At 43.6% G+C, this 23,350-nt stretch overlaps 5 protein-coding genes across 5 annotated transcripts; 4 read left to right on the top strand and 1 right to left on the bottom strand.

Moving 5' to 3' along the window:
• Nucleotides 1-1,291: 1,291 nt before the first annotated feature.
• On the top strand, nucleotides 1,292-5,275 carry BDB00DRAFT_935517 (uncharacterized protein; the record flags this gene model as incomplete). The annotated part of the gene is made up of 4 exons (XM_053129191.1): nucleotides 1,292-1,319; nucleotides 1,480-1,623; nucleotides 1,712-2,317; nucleotides 2,534-5,275. 4 exons carry the CDS (start codon nucleotides 1,292-1,294, stop codon nucleotides 5,224-5,226), a joined length of 3,471 nt encoding a protein of 1,156 aa, XP_052984552.1. The 3' UTR covers nucleotides 5,227-5,275.
• Nucleotides 5,276-6,712: 1,437 nt separating this feature from the next.
• On the top strand, nucleotides 6,713-8,152 carry BDB00DRAFT_754882 (magnesium transporter NIPA-domain-containing protein; the record flags this gene model as incomplete). Its single annotated transcript, XM_053118790.1, has 4 exons — nucleotides 6,713-6,737; nucleotides 6,828-6,918; nucleotides 7,038-7,201; nucleotides 7,320-8,152. 4 exons carry the CDS (start codon nucleotides 6,713-6,715, stop codon nucleotides 8,150-8,152), a joined length of 1,113 nt encoding a protein of 370 aa, XP_052984551.1.
• Nucleotides 8,153-11,153: 3,001 nt separating this feature from the next.
• Nucleotides 11,154-12,816, bottom strand: BDB00DRAFT_799695 (RNA polymerase). The gene is made up of 7 exons (XM_053121716.1): nucleotides 12,574-12,816; nucleotides 12,414-12,493; nucleotides 12,202-12,306; nucleotides 12,002-12,083; nucleotides 11,784-11,923; nucleotides 11,602-11,680; nucleotides 11,154-11,473 (listed from the first exon to the last, which is right to left on the bottom strand). The coding sequence occupies exons 1-7, from the start codon at nucleotides 12,649-12,651 to the stop codon at nucleotides 11,408-11,410; spliced, it is 630 nt and encodes a 209-aa protein (XP_052984550.1). The 5' UTR covers nucleotides 12,652-12,816; the 3' UTR covers nucleotides 11,154-11,407.
• Nucleotides 12,817-13,671: 855 nt separating this feature from the next.
• Nucleotides 13,672-16,885, top strand: BDB00DRAFT_799691 (uncharacterized protein). Its single transcript, XM_053121715.1, has one exon. It carries the CDS (start codon nucleotides 13,817-13,819, stop codon nucleotides 16,754-16,756), a length of 2,940 nt encoding a protein of 979 aa, XP_052984549.1. The 5' UTR covers nucleotides 13,672-13,816; the 3' UTR covers nucleotides 16,757-16,885.
• On the top strand, nucleotides 16,886-19,025 carry BDB00DRAFT_799690 (uncharacterized protein). The gene is made up of 6 exons (XM_053121714.1): nucleotides 16,886-17,478; nucleotides 17,563-17,621; nucleotides 17,701-17,733; nucleotides 17,798-17,915; nucleotides 17,987-18,281; nucleotides 18,354-19,025. Exons 1-6 carry the CDS (start codon nucleotides 17,006-17,008, stop codon nucleotides 18,846-18,848), a joined length of 1,473 nt encoding a protein of 490 aa, XP_052984548.1. The 5' UTR covers nucleotides 16,886-17,005; the 3' UTR covers nucleotides 18,849-19,025.
• Nucleotides 19,026-23,350: the final 4,325 nt, after the last annotated feature.

Here is a 23,350-nt window from a genome sequence, read left to right as displayed (position 1 = left end):
TCCTCTCTTTTGTTTGCTACTAGATGTACTATAGGTATTTGATTGATAATTTATAAAAAAAAATGGTTGATCGACGAAACGACATGAAGCATATACGCCTTTTTGGATGCAGAAAAATTAATAGATTCTCTTATATGATTCGATCACACACGCGGAATACAAAACAGATATGAAATGTAAAGCTTTACACTGTAATTGGCAATCTCACACGTTGTGATCGTATACGAGAACTCGGCTTTGTGCGACACGTGTCACAAAGAAGAAAATCTATTCCAACGCGTTGTTTATATACTTTCTGTCGGGAAAATATAATATGCTGCTATCTGCGCGCACACAACAAATAGGGGAAAAACGGCTTATAATTGTACAAGAAACTTTCAAGTGGCCTTAGCCAGCGACTTTGTATATGGTTTCTCGAATTTGCTGCATTAAAAATGTCATGCCAAGGAGCCACTATTGTACGAATTTTTAATATAAGAAAGTGATTCTGGGAAACAAGGACGATCGCCTTTGTTACACGAGATGTCCGAAATTTTAGAGTGCCGCTGATATTAGCTTTTGTTCATTTTTCATTTAACTGGCGAAAGGCGTGTGTGTCTGTGTGTTTTGTTCGTGATTGTGGTGAGAGCGAGTCAAAGGGGGAGAAGTGACGATATTCCATAAGCACCGCCAGCATGATGGTCGTCGCGGTTATTTATAAATTTTGAGGAGGAAGCCTAAATAGTAGTAGCCCTGAACAAAAGAAAAACTCTATGCGTAAGATTGGCACTGTCATCATCCATAGCATACTACAATTGACTTTGTGGATCCGAGGCAGTGTGTACGTGTGCACCTTCCCCACCCCTTTCCACTAATCGTCAATACCTCTTTAGGCTTAACATCCCGCTCAAATATTCAGTAAAAGAGTTTAGTGCGTCAGCGGCTTTTAATATCTGCGCTTCAATTTCAGTGGCCCACCACCCAAGCCTTGTGCTATATTCCACTGCAAAAGTTAGATTAGACTAACGATTTCTCTCTCTTCTCCGTTCATTATACACTCTCTTTTACTCTCTATATCTCGCTCCATCCCTTGGCCTTACACACTCGCACTCGCACACACAGGCCCTCTTCTTCTTCCTTCTTTCTCCCTCTCTCTTCTACACCATACATTCTTTAATATTATCTATACTATCTCCCCCTTCCTTTCGTTTTGTACGGTATATAATATTCAATGGCAGCACATAGCAACTCGCTTTTCCGGACGCGAGGACGACGAACTTACGCCATCGTCCTACTTTTCTTTGTTTTTTCAATGCTTTTAAGCGCCGTCGTAGTAGCAGGTGAGAGAACAGCAACAACGAATAGCAACATTAATTATATATGCACACGCATGACGCATTATTCATTTGAGAACATCTTTTCTTTATCTATCTATAAACGACCAACGATTTTTCTACAACTTCTTTCTTTGTCTGTAAAAAATCTGTTCTTATTTTGTAGATCAGGGTGCCGGAAGCACATCTGTTGTTGCTGATTCATACGGAGCGGGTCTACTTAGACGTGGACCACCTGGAACCGATGGCGGTGACAGTGGTGCTGCTGATTCTGGCGTTGGTAATGGCGGCAACAATGATATTGGTGGAGGTAGCTTATTTATTCGTTAAACCAGCTTATTCCGATATATAACGCGCAGGCGGCACTAACCCGTTTTTGAACATTTCATGTAATACAGGAGGTGGTGATAGCGGCAGTAGCTATGGCGCAGACACTGGTAATAATGCTGCTGGTGCTGGCGATTCGCCTTCGTCGTCTAATACTCACGACTCAGGCTCATCGTCTCCAATCCCGGGAAATGATAATAACGACTCTACTGGCAAGGAGTCATCGCCTCCCGACAGTGGTGATGACTCTTCATCATCGAGCGGCAACAAGAACAACGATGACGACAGTAGTAGCACCGACTCATCAGCTAGTAAAGACAATGGAAGTAATACAGACAACTCAGCTTCTCATAGTTACCATTCTGCCGGCAAAGACAGCGGTAGTGATTCGTTATCTGGAAGTGACAACAATGGCAACAGCGGAACAAATTTGAACGACAACGCCGGTTCAAACAAAGATAATGGATCATCATCACCAGCCTCAGAGAACGACCATTCGAGCGACAGCGACAGCGGCAACAGCAACAGCAACAGCGACAATGCTGTTGTATCTGGCAAAGACAACGGTAATTCATCATCGTCTGCCGGAAGCGACTCCAAAGATCACTCTGACTCGACCAATGAATCTGGCTCTTCTTCAGATAGTGGTGGCGAATCGTCATCATCGGGGGGTGGAGGTAACGGAGACAATAGCAACAGCAATAATGAAGATAATGGCGCTTCGACCGGAGAAAATGATGCTTCTAAAGGCGACAGCTCTAGCGATAGTGACAGTGGCAGCAGCAGCAATAACAACAATGGTAGCAGCAACAGCGACCACGGTTCGCCTTCGAAAGATGATAATAGTAGTGATTCACCATCTAGTGGCAGCGGCGATGGCAGCAGTAGCCAAGGGCCTGGATCTTCTGATAAGGGCAATGATCACGGGTCGTCCGACAGTGGTATTAACTCTGGCTCATCGCCCGACGACAACACCAATGCCAGTGGTGACGATCCATCTAGCTCATGGGGCGGTAAAGGTAATGGTTCTTCCGATGGCGAGCAAGGCGACAGTTCATCGGATAACAAAGGACCTGGTTCTTCCGATGGCGAAAAAGGTGACAGTTCGTCAGACGGTAAAGGACCTGGCTCTTTCGGAGACGGAAGCGGTAACGACAATTCGTCCAGCGGCAGCGGCGGAAATGATAGCAACGGCCATGGTGAACCTGGCAGCGACAACGGTGACGCTAATGGTCCCGGTAATGGAAAGCCTGGTGACAATGATAACGGTGAAGGAGACAGCTCTGGTAATGATAAAGGTCCTGGTAGCGATAACGATAACAATCATGGACATGATGGCGGGCCTTCTGATGGTAGCGATTCGAGCACAGATACACCTCATGGTTCTGATGGTCCTGTCAAACCAACTGACGGTGCAGACAACGACAAAGATCATAGTCACGGCGATCCCACTCCTACTGATGGCAGCGATTCGAGCACGGATACACCTCATGGTTCTGATGGTCCTGTCAAACCAACTGACGGTGCAGACAACGACAAAGATCATGGTCACGGCTATCCCACTCCTACTGATGGCAGCGATACGAGCACAGATACACCTCATGGTTCTGATGGTTCTATCAAACCAACTGACGGTGCAGACAACGGCAATGATCATGGTCACGGCAATCCTACTCCTAGTGATGGTGCTGGCGATAATGGTGATGGCTACAATTCTGGCGAGTACACCTACAGCAGAACATTCTCTTGGGGCTATTCAAAGACCATTTCAGAAGAGCCCACTGATACGCCAACAAGCACACCAGAGGATCCTCATGAACATCATCCTACAACGACTGACCCTTGGTGGTGGGACACAACTAGAAGCGGTGCCAGTTATTCCAGTTATTGGACAACAGTTACTGATGCGCCCGGGACCACCACTGAGGAGCCGACAGCCGAGCCGACTACTACTGAAGAGCCGACTACTACTGAGGAACCGACCACTACCGAGGAACCGACCACTACTGAGGAACTAACCACTACTGAAGAGCCAACCACTACTGAGGAACCGACCACTACTGAGGAATCAACCACTACTGAGGAACCAACCACTACTGAGGAACCAACCACTACTGAAGAGCCAACTACTTCAGAGGAGCCAACTACTACTGAGGAGCCAACTACTACTGAGGAAGTGACTACCAAGGAATTACTATCCACAGAAGAAGCTGCAACAACAACAACAACGACCGAGGAGCCTGAAACCACATCAAATGCACCAGCAACGACAGCTCAGAAACAGGCAGCGGCAACGACATCGAAAAGCGAAGAACCTGAAGCCACGATTACTGCTCAGGAGCCACAAGAAGAGCAGACGACAACGCCCAACTTGTTGCAGCAAACAATCAGTACTACACCACCCGAGTCTGAGCAAGTAACAACGACCGCGCCTCCTGAAACGACTACAACGACCGAGAATATATGGGCCCAAGAAGTCACCACGACGACCACGACAGTTGAACACGAGGCAGATGAACGACCGACATCCTCTGAAGAAGTAGCAGCTACGTTGACCAACAGCCGCACCTTCACTGTGACATCGTCTACTGCCACACCATCACTTGTCCTTGGCCAGAGCGAATGTGGTTCTGATCCATTAGCTGTCGACGGCCATTGTCCTGACGACCGATTCTGTAACGCCGCTACCCACCAGTGCGTCGAGTTGCTTAGCTTGGGTGACTTCTGTTATGAAGACTTTCAGTGTTTCTCTTCCTACTGCAGCGGCAACCAATGTGTAGAGGCCCCTTCGAGCAATAATGGTGAAGCATTATCCGGCGGTCAAATAGCCGGTGCCGTAATTGGATCCATCGCCGGTGCACTGATCCTCATTATATCGCTCATTTGCTTCCGTCGCCGAAAACAGGCTGCATCCAATCGCGAAGAACGTATGCGTCAACAACAGCAATTCCGCGACTTGGTGGATTCTGAAGCTCAAGAAGCAGCAGCAGCTACTGAAAGTCCTCGTGGTTCGCGATTTGCTCGTATGTCCAAGTACAACTTTTTGGCACAGGTGCTCACGCCTTCTGGAACCAACTCTGTCGTACAGCCTGAAATGCAGCAACATAATAACCAGGCACCGTCGCCATCAGGTTCAGCCGGGGCTGCTGGTAACGAAGTTTATAACAGCTATGGTATGCTCGTTGGCGGAATGGGCAGTTCAGCAGCTGCAGCGCGTGATCCATCCATCACTTCGAATGGAAGCCGTGAAGCGATGGATGACAACCGCTATTATGGAGCCATGGCAGCGCCAGGACAGCACGGCGGTGGTGGCACATCCTCTCCAATGCCACATCATCATGATCATGGCGCTCTGGCGAGGGAATCTGGCCAAGTACTTCCACCAGGCGATCATCAGCCAAGAGAAATGGCGCACATGTCATACCAACCCCAACTGAACCCTGGCCCCGTTGGCTCAACGCCAATCGATGAAGAAGCGAACCCGTTCCGTGACACGGTCGATCCGTCGTCTTTCCAAGCCGCACAGAGTGCCGCCGCTGCACATTACCAGCAGCAACCTACTGATAAACGCTACGAATTCTTCTAGAAATTACTATTTCACTAGCTCACAGCCACTGCCATCATCACTATTGATCTCACTCCCTTTCCCTTATCTATATAAACTCGACATCCCATCCCTTTCTTTACCAGTGTACTCTTACTAAATATTTATTATCTGCTTACTTAAATATATACAATCTTATTTTTAACAGATATTATATGATCATTATCTTCGCTTCTAAAAGCTTTATATACAAGTAGCCAGCTGTAAACGCTCATTTTACTGTGAAATATATTATGTAGCAGCCCATTTATTGAAGAAGTATGTAATGCACACCGTGCGACAATTTCCACGCAAAGAAGAGATATACGTCGCTCTTGTCATTTTGGATAAGCTGTTTTGACAGCACGACCCTGCGCCACTCCAGAAAAGGAGTCCCTTCTAGCTTTCACCTGCTCCAATAACATGAACACAATGAGAGGATTTATTTTTGGATAACTGCGTTGTTTCTAAAATGGGCTCCGTTGGTGATACGATTAATGCATAAGTCGCCGATCGAGCGGAACGTTACTCCGTGAATAGCAGCACGTATCATAGAAGTATGGCCACCTCTCCTCTAGTTTTATTTCAAAGCAGAACAGTTTTATCGTACGTATACAAGGATGCAATATGCAAGAAGGAAAGAAGGGAAGCGATAATACGCTTCAATAAGCAGTAGTGCTATTCAACATTATCGCTTTATTATTATTATTATTATTATTTATATGCGCCACTTGCCATTTTTATCTGTTTTACCTATTAAAGCTCACAAATTGTCTATCACTTACAAAAGAAGGGTTCGATCCAAAATAATGTAAGGCTATAAATAAGTAGACCGAAAGCCAAGCCTGTTCAGGGTTTTTTCTTTCCCTCTTTCTTGCTTTCCCTTTCTTCCTATTCCTCCTCCTCCTACTTCTGAATCGAGATCTGAACAGAAATACATTACGACATGAGTGACGCCTCCAATTCAACCGTAACCACCGACAATCCATTTGTCTCCGATCCTTCGAATCCTCATGGATCCTTATACAAAGCGATCGGCTTGTCATTAGCCATTGGAAGCAGTACGTAGTAGGAACATGATAAATGTCGCCTTCTTTTGTATACTATAGAGCACGGAGAAAGAGGAGATCGGTGGGGACAAAAGTAGGGTTATTCTAATAAAGAAAGGGCCTTTGTTACTATTACTACTCTAGGTATATTCATCGGTAGCAGTTTCGTTTTCAAAAAAAGGGGGCTACTGCAGTCCATGGGGCAAACAGGTATGTGTCATGGCAGCACCGCAGCAATAGCAGTAGCAGTAGTAGTAGTAATCGCGTAGAATTCCTGCATCCCCGTCCAAAAACATACCTACACGAAAACCAGGGCCAGGGTCATAATCACCATCATCTTCACCATCAAGAACGAGCGTTTATTCTATGCACTCATGCATCCTCATCATTTGTTTATCATTATAATAGCTGGCGAAGGCTACGCATACTTAAAATCGTTCATGTGGTGGACCGGAATGATACTGAGTAAGTGAAATGCCACAAGAAGCACCATCGACGACGACGAGGATAATGTCACAGAAAATTATTCACCATGGAAAGCGGCATGATGTTTAGTGATCGTCGGAGAACTATGTAACTTCATCGCGTATTCGTTCGCTCCAGCAATTTTGGTAACGCCATTAGGTGCTCTGAGCGTAGTGATCAGGTGCGTCATTTTGTGGTATCTGGGATTCGGATACGCACTAGAGCAATGTATATTTTTAGAAAAAACACTAAGCCCAACGTTTTTACTTATATGTACGAACCTACTGTTGCTGCTGCTAGTGCTGTTTTATCCTCCATTTTTCTCAAAGAGCGGCTGACGTTTCAGGGAAAAGTTGGCTGTGTGCAGTGCATCTTGGGCTCAGTGGTGATTGTGCTACATGCTCCAGAAGAAGGCACGTCCGACACATCCATTGAAAATTTCAAGCATTTAATTGTATCAGTGGGTAATGTATTACGAAGCTATTGTTTTTATGTCTCGGTGGATGTTGGATCATTTCGGTTAGTAATTACAGAACTAATACCTGTTATCAAAATACAATGCTTGCTCGAACACTCTTCCAGGGTTCCTGGTCTATGCAGGTCTCGCTGTTGTGGTATCCTGCGTTTTAGTGTTTTTTTGCGCGCCAAGATGGGGCAAAACGAACATGCTAGTCTATATCAGTGTATGTTCATTGATCGGATCCCTATCGGTTGCATTCACTCAAGCCTTTGGTGCCAGCATTATCCACTCCATCACCATCAGCAATCAGTTCACCAACTGGTTTATCTACTTGATCTTAGCCTTGACCATCATAACATTAGTGCTTGAGGTCGTGTACCTGAATAAGGCACTCAATTTATTCAACACAGCTGTCGTGACACCAACCTACTACGTCTTATTTACGACTTTAACGATAGTCAGTTCAACTGTCCTGTACCAGGGCTTCGATGCATCAGGCGTTGACATTACGACATGTATATTCGGTTTTCTCGTGATTTGCTCAGGTGTAGCACTCTTACATTCCTCACGAAGCGAACAGTTAGATAATGATGGTACAGCCAGTATCGACAGCCGTGCCAAAATGCTACCAAGTAATAGCTACTCTTATGATAACGAAAAGGTGTCGTTTGAACATCATCCTGGCCCGGCTGATATGTTTCCAAAACCATTCACGGGGATCGGAAGATACTCCAGCTCAACAAGACGGAGTATTGAGCAGCAATATCAAAGGAAAACGCTGGATGGGGAGGATAGGTCTACGTCAGTGCTTGTAGAGGAAATGCGGCATCATCAAGATCATCACACCAATCAATATCCGTTGGAGGCTCTAGAAATAATTAATATAGATCCACCCAACAACAACAACAATCCTAGCAGTCACATGAAAGATCCTGAAAGTAAACCGTCATGGTAGTAAGCACAAGAACTGTGTTGTCGTCTCCTCCCTATCCTCCTAGATCATCTATTGTTTGAAAAGATAAGGAAAAGCCATATATACCCACTCTGCTCGCCATGAAACAACCTTGACAAAGAGCCCCCAAAAAACTTTACTTTTCCCCTTAAAGAGATGATGCCCTATCTATATCACGTACCCAAATAATGGAATATATCGCACACATATCTTCATTTGTTTCTGTACGTATCCCCCGTTCTTTTCATCTATTCTTTTCTCACAACATGTTCCATATCGTAGAAGAAAAAATTTTAATATCTTTTTTGTCTCAAACAAGGAGGAGTAAATATCAATGATAGTGGCGACAACAGGTGGAGCGTTCAAACACACTTAAATATTACTGTAGCCTTCTACTACCGGTACATGTCACAATGAAATATGTACTAACTTATATGGCACACAGACAAATTAAGAAAGTATTAATGCAACTTGATAGTAATTCGATTGGATATTCTTTGGAAGCGAGTAACCCAGTTATTAGCTGGATCCTGCCGCTTATACAATGACTGTAGTTTTTAGCTACATACTCTGTTGTTCTTGTCAATAGAAGCATGCTGCAGAAATAGCATATTGTCGCCTATGTTAGTTCTTCCCAGAGCACGCACATCGACGTACGACCCTGTTGCTTTTATCAAGCCCGGTACCCTTCCTTCCCCATCATTCCCAACCGTGCTTCCCTATTGGTACCTTCTTTTATACCCTCGAGACCTCCTTGTAGCCGGCCTATGCGTGGCGTTGTGCTGACATTCCAAAGCATGTTGTGCTCGTCTTTCCACAATAAGCGAGTTAAAGCACAGTATCGATCAAGAGTACACCCCGCAAGATAAAATAGGTGCTGCAGGGTGACACAAGCCTTGCTGCTGCATATTTGACTTCTCGAGGACTGTGCGACTATTTGTCTACTAACCCCACCCTTCTTCTTTTCATCTATTGCCTTCTGTTGCGCCATTAGTGTCAGGAGCAACTCCGCAAGTCGCTGAAAATCAAGACTGAAATGTAAAACCTCTTGTTTGCTGACTGTCAAAACGTTGGATATTTTCTGGGGGTTTTCGCTTCATGAAGATTGTCCACCAATCTGAAAAAGGAAGCAGCAACAGCGCCGCTAGTGAGCATGAACTCTGACGATGGGCAATCGTTGAATGTCTTGCTTTCACCGTGGTGTGGTACGTCGAGGGTGAATGGTCCAGCTATTGCCGTTTTTTTTTCCATATTTTTTCCTCAATAACAATAAAGATAATGAGCGTAATATAAAGAACAATCGCTGTTAATCTTTTGTAAGAAGTTTCGCTGTGCAGTGCCCCTTTTTACAAGTTTAGCACAGAAAGAAATTATCTGACAGACACTAGTCCGCATAGCGATTTACTTTGTGTATCATATGCACTTAATTGGGGTATCCATTCCACATACAAAACTTAGATAACTTTTGACTGCTCTACAACGCACGGACCGTGCTATTGTGTTGAAAAAAAAAGCTGCAAGAAGGCGTAATCGGTCTACATACGTGAGTGCCCTTTTTGTTTAATAAGCATGGTTGTTACTGTACTCAGCACGCGAAACATACTAGAATCTCAAACACGGCCACCGTCAACATCAGGAGCATCGCATTGGCGGGGTGTATTCTGTTAAAAGTGACATAAAATAACGGATTATCATACAGCTTCAGAGCGTTATAAGATAACGAGTCAAATGTACTGGTTTAATACAATAGTACGAAGAAAATAAGCGATGCACCAAAAACTGTCCTTGCTTGGATTCCATAATTAAGTCATCGCTGCTGCTATTATCCTCCCAATCAGCCGCCATTGCTACATATACAGCAATAATCAACATATCGGTGCCATCGCAAAAGGAAGAGCGCATACAAGATTCTTGCCCAATTCTGTTATGATACATCACTGCTTGTAACGTTTCAAAGATCACTTACTTATTGACTAGGAGGCGTGGCTGTTGATAAAGCCACCAGCAATCGACTCGGCTTGACATTATTAGTGCTACAATACGTGTCGCCATCATGGTTTTGCTGAAAATGAATTTGATATAGACTTTTGCTGTATCGGATCCAAAGCAAAGCACTTACTACGCTCTTGTCACTGTGCAACGAAGGCGTATGAATTATACAAAACAAAGCCTATGTTAGAATTAGATTTAAATAACAGACAATATCGGCGCTCTTCAAAGGATTATCGTGTACATAACTGGAAGATTCTTGAGTAGGCTGTAATACTTTTTTTAGTAGACAACTGAGGCATTATTGTGTTTTACTCTATTGTCTTGAGGTGTACTCCCTTAAGTAATAGATATTCCTGTGCTAGAAGGAGTCATACACTATTTTAGCACTTACACGATAAATCTCGTCGGTATCCTTACTCTTCTTGGCGCATGTAAGAATGATCTACTGTAATCCGTTGTCCGCAGCATTTCTAAGCATCGAGCTAAAAACTATACTATTTACCCGCTAAATAAGAAACATTTTGGATATCATGAACGGCTTATCGATACTATCTGGAAAATCAAGACCGACTTATTATAACTTTATTAGCTTGCCTGTTATCATGTCGGTTCTCAGCGTCATAAACAACCTTTACAATTGCAAGCGTTCGAAATAGGAACCACCGTAGCCGAGCCAGACATCATCGGATAATATGCTCCAACATTTCCAGCGCTTGATAAACTGACATGGAAGGATCCATGATAATTATAAAAAACGTAAGAGGTCAAAGTACAAGCCCCACACTGTTGGTATACCGCTTAGATTCGCTCTAAACATTACGATTTAACCGGATCCTTGCTCTTCCAGAAAAATGTCGTTTTGTACTCAGTCGTTGAGCATAGAATGTATCGTTATGACAACATCATGCAACTCGCAATTCAACATGCGATAGTATGGTTGGCTGTATTGTTCTTCAACGATTTGTAAACACGCACTGCTGTATTTTTCAAAGATAAAGATGATTCTTGTGTAGTCGTTTTATAACAGCGTCACATCATGCTTTTAAGGCAACTTGCCATTCACTGCATATATTATTCCACACAGTACTGTAATAACGAGGTATAAATCCCGTTTTTACAGCTGCAAAAAAAACCACAGTGGATATGTTGTTTTCAAATTTGTGCGTGATTGTGGAGGTTTTTAATGCGAAAATTATACATGTACGAATGGAGCAAAGGGTGGAAGTAATGGAGAGAAAGAGAGCGAGAAATAAAAATGAAATTCAATTATATGCACAGACGGTAACTGACATAACGACCAGCAGTTTCACTCTCACGTAGAATTTTGACGACCTAATGATATATAATACAGCAATTAAGTTAGCAAGATCTCTCTTCTTTTTTATGCTACTGCATGAAAGCCCATTATGATATATGCCATCCTCAGAAAAACCATAGAGCCTTTCTTCCAAAATCCTTACCTGACCGCGCTTCAAACCATAGTATCGTGCTACAGGATCAGAATGCTGAATGCGTGGTAACTGTGTCTCCTTCAATCGACTATAATTAGTTGGGAACGCAAGTTAGTTGCCGATCCCTAGTATGACGATCGCTTACAATAGCGTTTTTTCAAATCTATTTTCTCCCTTTCCATCCAACTTACTATCTTTGTAAGAGCGCTGCCTTCTCTTCGCTGGTCAGCACCTCATGTCTAGGTACCAGAACGTGATGGGTAATGTTTACAAGCAGTTCGTTTTCTTGGAAGGATTCAAGAGTATGTTTCGAAGGAAGGGATTGAATGACCTTTTGTTGTCGTTGTTAGCTATTGAGCATCATCATGGGCCGATATATCAGATCACATCCTTCTCTTTTTAAAATTACCTTATTTGCTGACGAGGTCATGGTCTGTTGATAAATACAGATACCCTTGGGAATTTGTTGCTGTGCCATACGTTCAACATATCTACAAGTTGAAAGTAAGCACCCGGTTGGCATGTTTAGCATCGCCTTTTACAATTTTACGCAGTCGTAGGTCCAAGTCGTATTCTTGAGCCTTTTTACACTCCTTTAATACTACTTACGTTCGCAAAGGCTTCACACCAACCGACTTGTCCTTAGGAAAGAATAATAATAACTGATCGGTAGGATCATCCTTCTTTTGAACGACAAATGTCAGCGTATCACGACTAATAGATTCGTTGATGGATTAAAAGAAAGAATTAGTTTTCAATCTTGTCGTTATTGTTGCTCCAGTGATTAAATCTTGAAAATGAGACAGAAGAGTCTATCGTACTCAACATCGCCGGTGGGAGCAAATTGACGCTTGAACGCTTCGAGTTCAATATCAAGTTCGGCTTGCGACACGAGGTAACCCTTTTAATTTTTATAATACAACATTAACCAACAGATCGTTTCCGAAATTGAGTTTTTCAGCTGATTAAGAATAAACATACTCGGTCGTGCACCATTTGGTGTGCTGTACGGTACACTCGCCACAATCGTGTTGCCTCGTTGCTGCTGCCGGAATCCATGGTTTCAGTGGCGATGTGTCAAGCGAAAAAAAAAGTAAAGGAAGCGGGATGGAAAAAGTGGTTAAAAAAAGCAAGTCACTGAGGGACAAATGTAGCATTGCGGCTCTTTCTCTTTTTTATTGATCAAGGTGGTATGCAAATGCAGCAGTGCTATGCATTACAGATACAAGTGCTCGTCCATTAAGAGCATTGATGATTATTATTTAGTAATTTGTATGACGAGCCCTTTTTCTTTCGCCAGTTCTTATAAACATCTGCCTGATCGTAGAGTTATTCATCATTCTTTCTTGGGTTACACAAGGAAACAGCAAGTGATATAACCAAAGCAGCTCTTACCACAGCATATGCCTATATTCTCATGTTTAACTTGTTCGGTCTCTACGTACTCTCTATTTGGCAAGTGACCGTATTCTTAGGCTTTAATATGCGCTTACCCCAGCTGTTCTAGGCCCTCCCGCTGATACCCGTGCTCAGCTGGCGGCGTCGCTGCTGACGGTAGTAATTGGGATAATATTGACGCCTTGTTGATAATGTTCTTATCGGTGCCACTCGGAAAAGCAATTACTGGCTGTGATCACTACTACAAATGCACCGCTGGTATTCCCAAAAATGAAGCTAAAGGGCCTGCTGATGGCGATAAAAAACATCTAAGGAAACTGGTATCGAAAAATAACAGCAAGTTAGGACCTTTGGCACTAGCACCAAGGATGGTCGGCACCATTGCTAGAGGAATGGCTCTGCTACTGACTTTTACCTTCGACTAAAAAGACTCGTTAGTCCTTCAGCTAAGTTTTCAGAGTTCCTCACTTTATATTGCTCGGCGATGACACCAATGGCTCTATCTCCTCCCTATCACTCTTTTCCCACGTTGCAGAAGATCCAAATGTATATTTACATCAGCCCAACTCGGGTACTTCTTGTTGTTCTTATCTGATAAAGCTCAAAAGATCTGATAGACATTAGCGGTCAATATCGTTGCTAGCCGGCTTCTTCCTGTACGTGGGGCTTGCCACTTCATATCTTACTCCAGCCTATATAAGGTTAAAATTGTTGTGTTCCTGAACAAGCGCTATTCCAAGTCCAGCGACGTTTTATCTTAATTCTACCCAGGAACTTGAAGCACGCGTTTCCAGCTTGGTGGTCTGTTGCTTAGGGAGGACACAAAATGTCAAAGTTATTTCGTCCATCCTTAGCATTTATACTTATATCTTTGACGTGTCTTCAAGGGTTCGGTCTCTATTTTTTCCTGAAAGGCTTCTTGCTGACTCGACAAACGCTCGACATTCAAGCCACTCATAACGATGTATGGGAACAATTTCCACTGTTTCCTGATGACTCCAACAGCAGCAATGACAACAATAGACGAGTAGCCGACCATCCATCCACTATTCCGGCAAAACCATCGTTCGATCGCGTAATTGTAATCGTCATTGATGCTCTTCGATTTGACTTTCTGACACCGATGCCCGGAAAAGAGCAATATTATCTTAATCGTCTGCCAATCATTGACAAGCTTCACCGCAGTAGCCCGTCGTCCTCGCTACTATACCAGTTTCGCGCCGATCCGCCGACAACAACAATGCAACGAGTCAAAGGGCTAATGACTGGATCACTACCTACGTTTATCGACGCCGGTGCTAATTTTGCCTCATCAGCCGTTAACGAGGATAATCTTTTGCGACACGTACGCCAACGCTTCAATAGCATTTTTTTCATGGGCGATGACACATGGGTCAACTTATTCCCCGAAGTATTTGACGACCGGAACAGGACATTCGAGAGCGACAGTTTCAAAATGTTCGATCTTCACACAGTCGACAACCGTATTCTCTCTCATTTGTGGCCTATCATGACAGATCAGCCAGATTGGCAGGTGGCTATTGCGCACTTTTTAGGCGTCGACCATTGCGGTCACACCTACGGCCCTTCACATCCGAATATGGCCAGCAAATTGTCGCAAATGAATGACGTGATTGAACGGCTTGTAGAATATGTTGACAAGGATACGCTACTTGTTGTCATGGGTGATCATGGGATGTCAGTTGAAGGCGATCACGGTGGTGAAAGCGTGGAGGAGCTGATGAGCGGGTTGTTTCTGTATTCCGAGCGGCCGCTCACGTTGAGCGACCCGTATTATCAAGACCTTTTCCGTCGAATCCACCGCTCAAGAACGGAAAAGCTTGGTTATTCTATTCAGGATATTGTCGAACGACTAGGATACGATGCTACAGAACATCCGATTGCATCACAAATTCATCTAGTGCCAACGTTGGCATATTTGCTTGGTGTGCCTATACCATTCGGCAACCTTGGTGCTATTCTTCCGGATGTCTTGATACCCGACACCCAGTCAGTTTTGCCAGCAACAAAAAGTCAAGTACTGCTTCACATGGCACAACAGCTCCGACGAAATGCACTTCAAGTTCACAAATATCTCGAAACGTACTGGCATCATACACAACACCCTGGATTTGCCCCAGCCTCACTTTCACCTATCTATCAACACCTGTGGAGCGCCGAACGGATGTTCACCAACATACATGGTGACAATATCGACTTGATCGAGCAGATTTTATTCGAGTATGACGCATTTCTTATGAGCACGATCAAGTACTGCGATGCCATTTGGGCACAATTTGACGTTGGATCTATGGTTGTCGGCATAGTCATATTGGCGATGACATCTTGTGCAACCCTATTCGTGACGTTTTTGCACAGACCAACGATTTCCGTACAACACACGGCCATCATTTGGTTCACCACACTTACAGTCGGATTGGTCGGAATGCTTGCGTTCCAGAGTGCTCAGGTTCATGGCTGGTTTGAAAAAATGGAAATAGGTGATGGCTTGGTTGCGGCAAACTGCATTGCTCTTGCTGTATTGTTCCTGATCATGTCAAACAGGCCTAGTACAACAACCAATCAGCATATGGCGGTCTCTTTGGATTGGATATCTCTGGTGGTTGGTGCCTTGATTCATGCATTCACTCTGGCATCCAACAGCTTTGTCATTTGGGAAGACCGAGGAACACGGTTTATCGCTGCTACATTATGCACCCCATGGCTTCTCCGTTCCTTACCCAGCACTGCTACTCCAGTAACCGCATTCAAAACGACTCTATCAGCACCTATCCTTGTTTTGGTGTGGATCAGATTGACTGGCCTGACCGGGCAATGCCGTGAAGAACAGTTCCCACACTGCAGCTACATTCATAACGGGTACCTCAAATTTGGAGACGATTCAGGCGCAATGCTGTGTTACATCTTGGTCAACGCTGTCTTAATCGCCTATATCTTGCCGCGATTTTTTATTCAGCATGTAAACCGGCCTACAATATCTGGATTCTTATATTGCTTCTCGCTTCTTGTTGTTTTCGTACGGCAAGTGGCTGATATATATCAAAACTCTCCCGAGGGGCCAGAAGTACAGCTGTCACCGGCCGCTATTACAACGCTCATCAAAGCACTGGATGTCTATGCACCACGTGCTGTGTACGCGTTTACCTCCTCCACCACAATATACGCACTCATGACATTCAAATCAAATCGCAAATCGTGTAGTTGGTTGCTGTTGACCATGTGGAGTGTGATGCTGGCTATGCTCCAGCGACCCCTGGGAAGCACCATAATCCTGAGTGTGCCTCCGCTGATCGACCTTTTGACGCGCCACCAACATCCTTCGACGATCTATACCCGGCTTGCCTTGCTCTATGTGATTGGACAACATCTGTTTTTTGTCACCGCGCATCAAGCCACCTTCACATCGCTACCTTGGAAAGCAGCATTTATTGGATTCGACGATATGAACTACTATGGAGGTGCGACCCTGGTTGCCCTATCTACGCTGTCTGGTCACATTGTTACCTGGTTGAGCTGGCTGGTACTGCTTTCAGAAAGTCCGTTGACATTGGTTAGACGGCAGTTGTCAATATATCTTCTATTGACGCTGCAATCCATACCAACGTTTCTGTCGGCCATATTTGTGCTTATCCTGCGGCGGCATTTGATGACATGGAAGATTTTCGCACCACGGTTTATGCTCCAAGGACTACTCGGTATGGGCGCATCATTAGCAGCGATCACATGCGAACGGCTGCTACGTTAATATAGTAAGAAGAGTGAGGGAGAGAGAAAAGAGTACAACATACTTTTTAGACAAGATCATAATATAGTAGTTATAATATTGTTAAAAAAATTCCGATGCGTTCCTGTTCTGATATGCATATGTTCGGGTACTTTTTAATCTTTACACTTTTTTCTCAGTATCGGGAATTGTCAATTCCTCTCCTTTTCCTCCACCCACCCTTTCTATCCCTAACCGTAACTGGCTCGCCTTGTGCAGATATCCACATATATGCCAGACTATCCAACAGTAAAGAATCCGTTACTGCCTGCATCCCCACCGTCATCTCGACGACTAGGTGCGGGTCCAACATCCACGTCACTTGCAATCAAAGGCAAAGGCCTCTCATCAGCATCGTTCAGGAACTTTTTCAGCAGATCATTTTATCAGCTCTCTACGGCTGGGACGCAGATAAGACTAGGCGCACCTACGCATAAACGAATTGGGCCCTCATCATCGTTTACCGAAACAAAGCGATCATTGACGGGATTATCAAAGAAGTATTCACATACGGTAGCTAAAGGAGCATCGTCAGATCCAGTGGTGCATTATAATGGACCGTGTGATACCTTGGATCAACTACCCGGCGAAAAGCTGGCATGGATCAAAAGAGAGCCAGTATCGGCAGAAGGCTTACGCCATCCATTGTTGGACTGCTCTGGATCAATTGTACTTCGCAAGCCTGTGACACGAAGTCAAACTTTGTAAGTGAGTTGAAGGAAAAGGCTTTGGTGTCATTTTGGCTTGAAAATGATCGGCGCGTTACAATATTGATTCCTTTTTTCCAGTCCTTTAGTTCAACAGCCAATTAGTGTTGCTGCTCCCAAAGCAGCATTCTATCTTCGAGGTAAAATACACACGCCTAATTCGTCCCTTGGATATCAAAGCTCTGACGTATACTAACGTTACAAAACGCGGTTTATCAGTCATTCAAATTGTCAGTCAAAACGCGACCAAACGTAAGTCGAATGCAGAAAGCACTTGCTTCTGCCTACTCTTATATTGATCTACTTGTGTTTATAGCATGCTATTTGCGATGCTCTGTTCAAGTGGATAATTGCATCTGCACCGGTGGCCCTGTTGCAGCCGAAAAATGCGGTAAACACAACATTCAAGCCGATGTCGATGAAACGTTCATATTGTAAGCTTTACAAAATCACGCAGAGGGTATAGATATTTTGTTGTACTTTTGTTAACAATTCCAATATGTAGTGATATTGATCAGCCTACTTCCGCCACACTTAAAGTGTTTACCCAACCAAAGCCGTCCATATTCAGCACTCGCACACATTTACAAGGAGAAACATGTCTTGGAAAAGAAGAATTCAGGTTATATGTACAACCATGTGACAAGGTCCTTCGACGGATTACGCTTGGATCTACACCTGCATGCCAAATTTTAGTGATATATGGTACCTATATGAGCAATGGTGCGCAAGTATTGCTCGACAACAAATGCATTTACGCCGGATTTATCACTGTGTATATTCGTGGACGTGCTACACCCGTACGTGAATTGTTTTCTCCGCTTAATCATACTTTGTGTACATTCTTATAACTGACAAGGAAAAACAAACAGAAATGGGAGCGCTTCTGGGCCGCTTTGCATGGCACTAGACTGTTACTTTACGACTTTGAATTCAGAGACACACGGCCTCCCTTGTATGAAATACCGTTGGATTATTTTGTTCACGTGTCGCATCCGCCCACAGACGACGATGAGCGCCAAGTTGACGTCGGCTCACTTGGCTTGGCACTGCAGTTTACCGAAAGGGCATTAAATAGGCACGATCTCCGCTACCTGGAAGAAACGACATTGTTCGAATGTCGAATGTATGTCCTGCCCGATAGTATGAGCACCTCGCGCGACTGGGAGCAAGCGTTCGCCTACATTGCCAACCTTCTTAATCACTACCGTGATATGGAAAGCGGGAGCATGTCGTCGTTGTCTTACACAACTGCCAGCAGCCTTGGTCTTGATGGTAGTGGATTCTATAGTAGTTTTGATGAAAGTATCTCGGAATCTGAAGACGCATTCGAATCAAGCACCGTTCCTTCAAAATTCATGTGGTGATCAAGCCTCTTGGTTCTTGCCTTTTATGTTTTCTATGCATTATCTATCTATCTCTATATTTAAAACCGCACATATCCTAATAGTGAACTACAAAACCCGTACTCTAATCTCCACTGGCTCATTATTATATGATATTGCATTCATACTCTTATGAATAATAAAATAATTAGTCATTTGTCCTAAAAGCGATGAGACAAAAATGTTATGACTATAAGTACTATTGTATACACAGTTCAGAAATTCGCGTAAAATGATTTGAGCACAACGCCTTTCTGTAGACTTTTGTGAAATAAGAGAATGTTTGAGGTGAACACATCATATAGAAGGAATACTGCAAATACGTTACTGTTGCACCTGTGAACATCACATGTTTTCGTACCACATTGACAACTACATATATAATACAGGCGTCATTATAAAGACACAAATTCGAGCAGACCAAAGAGTTTACAACGCGGTTGACATTCATAAGAGCTGTTTGCGCGGTTATTTCGGCAGCTTTATCGCCTTCCTTGACGTTTCTTGGAAGTGACGTTTGGTCCAAGAATCATGCTTTGAAAGCAGGCGCAATTTTCTGCATCTGAATCAGGTGAAAACCAAAAGGATTTTGTGATAAGCTACGTGCAAAAAGAGAGCAGCTGAAAACAGACCTTTCAATTTACAGATCTGGCAATTATATGTACATGTCTGTTGGCGTATGCTCTGGTGTTGCCTCTTTTGCTTACTGGTCGGTAACTCTTTCTTTCAAACGAGGGCTGGACCATATCCTCGGTAACAGTTTTTATCTTCAATCATTTTCGCAACTTAGGCGATCACAGAAGGTGAAAAGGCGTGTCAAAGTGTGATAAAGCGCGTTGTGATCGTGTTACTGTCGGCTACGATACAGATTGTTCCCCGCTTTGTTTAGTACAGAGCTGTGGGTGGGCAAAAAACTAAGGAACTTGTCAAGCACACGAAAAAAAGGCAAAGCAAAAAAAATAAATAAAGCGGCAAAACGTTTATGAGAAGAGTGCGAAAAGAAAAAGATTGTTTTATTTTGTTTATCATTTTGTTTATTTGTGTTTAATAAAAAATAAAAAGTTCGTTTTAATTATCCCACCACATACCCGAAGGTACGTGTCCACATTCCCACTGGTACATTGCAAAAGATTTCCTCCGAGCGGACCACTGAATCCAGCCAATCCTCAGAATCCTCTTGACAATCGCCAGCACAAGCATATGACCCGATCATGGCACAGAGCAGTGCATCTGTACTACAGACCAAAGCTGTACCAAAACGAACTGAAGAGAAGAGAAAAAAGAAAGGCGAAATTGCTCGCTTTATATAGACATTTTTCTCGTTCGGGACTTCAAATCCCCGTGAATTCTCATTGGCCCAGATAACGGGTTGCGTATCAACTTGTGGGTTGCCCACTATGGCATAACAAAACATACAGCACCAAAGGAAATGAAAGGAGTGGTATACTTGGTGGTCAAGACAAGCGTGCTTCGGCGGTAGTGGTACGTGTCTCTCACCATGGGCTGCTGTACCTCCGATGTTGTCGCCGCTTGTTTGTGAGAGGGTCCGTGCACGGCACCGTGTCAAGCGAAGACAAAGACACGAATGCGAATGAGCATGTAGATTCACGGAAGAAGCGCTTTTCTGCGAGCAGTAAATGCCGGAAATAGGCGTGACTGACAAGGTAGACATTCACCATCAGTGAATGTTCAAAACACGATCCACCCAGCAGCCAGTTTACAGTCCTTCAGCCAACAAGGCAAACAGCGTGTGTATATAGCGTAGTTCACAGACAAATTCATTTCATTAGTACCTTCTGGCTGTATGTGTGGTAATCTGGTAAATAACGTTGTGCGTGTGCGGGCATAGACAAAACACACTTAATCCCATCGCATCTTTCATTTTGAACCGTGCTCGTCAACTATTGCTCTACCGTTTTCGCCATCCGCCAACAGTTCTCTGAACTACGCCGTGTGACCTCCTCTCCCTCCATACCGAAATCATACTGCTGCTGGTAAGGTACCATCTTCCATTCCCAAGTATGTGCTGCCGCAGATAAGAGGACGCTGCCGCTAGTGAAGCTGACTCATCCTTCATTGTTTTTTATTGCTGCTGACAAAGTTAATAGGTTCGTTTGTTTTTGTGCGATTCTACGTTCTTTTTAAGCAGCGTTCAGGATCCATTTGGACGATCAGAAGAATAACACTACAAACGATGACTTCCTACAACTTTTATCACTTTTGCGCGTGATTCGTTGCTCCATTTATTACCTTGTTCACTCGTCATCCCTTTGTGCATTTCGAGTATATAGCGCTAAAGTACCCTATACATAGGCTTTTTGGTTGCTAAATACGCTGCACCATGCTCCTTTCTCGAAGAGCCGTCCGAAAGAATCAATGTTGAGCTCTTCCAAAGCAGGAGACGTGGTATACATTGCGTTCATTTTTCGATTTTTGTCGCGAATAGACCTGCCGTTCAGGTGCAACCGGTGTAATAATTTTACCGTGTGAGGAAATACGAGCTCAGATATGACAATTCTTATATCGTCCTGGGCTAACCGAACAAGGGTAACAAGAGCGGGCAGTGATTAAGCAATACGATGGTCGAGGAAGTTCCGCATTCGAATACGTCGAGGATCAGTGTGGAGTTGAAAACATCACTGAAGCGAGCAAAACAGCTGAGACTGGATACATCGCCTCCGCTGGTAGAACCGTCGCATAATCAATACCTTAAATGATTCACTTGCATTGGCTTTTGTGCCAGGTTCAGGTATTCCAGTCTGTGATGATTTTTGTAAAGAATTGGGAAATAATTTAAAATGGCCGTAGTCTTAACGTAAATGCCAAGTTGAGTGAGTTCGCCGTTACGGCAAGTGTGATGGACATTTCCGATGCTACTGTTGGTGCTTTTGCAGTGATCATTATTGTCGGCGTTGTGTCGACTAATGAGGTTATTCTCCATCATAGTGTGCGGTACGTCGTAGTATAGCCATTGTTTATTAAGTCACTTGAGCTTGGAGCACCAGTTTATGAGATGGTTGAAGCCAACAGGAAAAGCTCCGTAATTTTGTTTAAAAAAATTGAGCTTGTAGGGTGCGGTTGTAGTAATGCCTGAGAAGTGTCATGCAAAACATTGGTGCTATCATATAAAGTAGGTTGGGGCAGTGTTGTAAGATCGAGTCAACCCGTATCCGATGGTTATATGATGTGCTTGATGCGCAAATATACACCTACCGGAAACAAATAATCTGGCGAGTGTGAGACTATGCTGTCAAGTCCGTATGAATCATCTTCATCTCAAACCGCTATGGTAGCTTGGGTAAGCTTGGGACATACAATAAGCACATCGTAGATGGAATATTCCGGACATGTCATCTTGCATATTTGAATGGATGAGCTGGGACAACGCCAGTTGTTGCAAAAGCGCGAAAAACTCATTTGCTGCTTCCTGATTAGCACCGTGGTTTCAGGGTGAATATGCTAATATATCGATTATGTTTATATCCATTTAGTTACAAGACATGCAAGCTCATTTATATCATACTCATTGACTAATTTGGATCGCGCCCCCAAAGTATAAAATTTTGCACCATGGCGCTCAAAATTGATACGTAAACGCGATGAATACTACATTTCTAAAGTGTCTACCAAGGCTGCATTCTCCTCGGTAGTTGACAGTTTATAAATGTCGTGGAATAAAGCGTACGTCTCGGAAAGCTTGCTAGGCGTATGAGAAATACGGTTGTACTGTACCATTCGCGGCGGATACTCGTATAGGCTAAGTATTCCTAGGCTTAGATACGAGAAAAGTGTTGCCACAACGGCGTAAGGAAAGCACGGCAAAAAGCAAATGAATATGAGTATACGATCGAAAAACAAGTTTGAAGATTGCACAAAAATGGCTTTCATGAATTATTGAAGCCATTTGTATTCCCAAGTCCCTACGGTACTTACTGTGCTCTCGATTTCATGAACGTACACATGAAGAAATTATCCTACTGACAAGTGTGATATACATTAATGTTTAACAGGCTAATAATTGCAGTCAACAATGCCAGGGTCTATACGACCTAAAAGAGTGCTCAAAGAGTTTTTTTTAAACAAGCGCTCGATAAAGTCTTCAAAGTCGACAATATAAAAGGGCTGCTGCCGAGCCTTTTGTGCTATCACTTGTTTCCAGTTTTGCCAATTACTGTATTTATAGGCGGCACGCGTAAAAAGGTTTTAGAGGTGTGACAAAATGAGACAATACAGTATTACCTAGTGTATTATCGCAACTAAATCAAGTTACAAATTTTTTTAATAATTGGCAGCACATAAAAAATAGCAATTCATTGCAAACTGTTCCAAACACGGAAATCATCTAAAGCACCTGTTTCCCGTGTTGGCATTTTATTTGAATACAGTAACAATTATTCAGTTTGCAAGCTTGACAAATATACACGGCTACTAGGCTTCTGTAAATAAGATATACCTTTACTAGCTTACTATGATACATTTGATAT

Source organism: Zychaea mexicana (genome assembly GCF_025766255.1).
Source record: "Zychaea mexicana strain RSA 1403 chromosome Unknown BDB00scaffold_5, whole genome shotgun sequence".
NCBI classification, from domain to species: Eukaryota; Fungi; Mucoromycota; class Mucoromycetes; order Mucorales; family Lichtheimiaceae; genus Zychaea; species Zychaea mexicana.
This window is presented reverse-complemented; position numbering and strand designations above follow the sequence as displayed.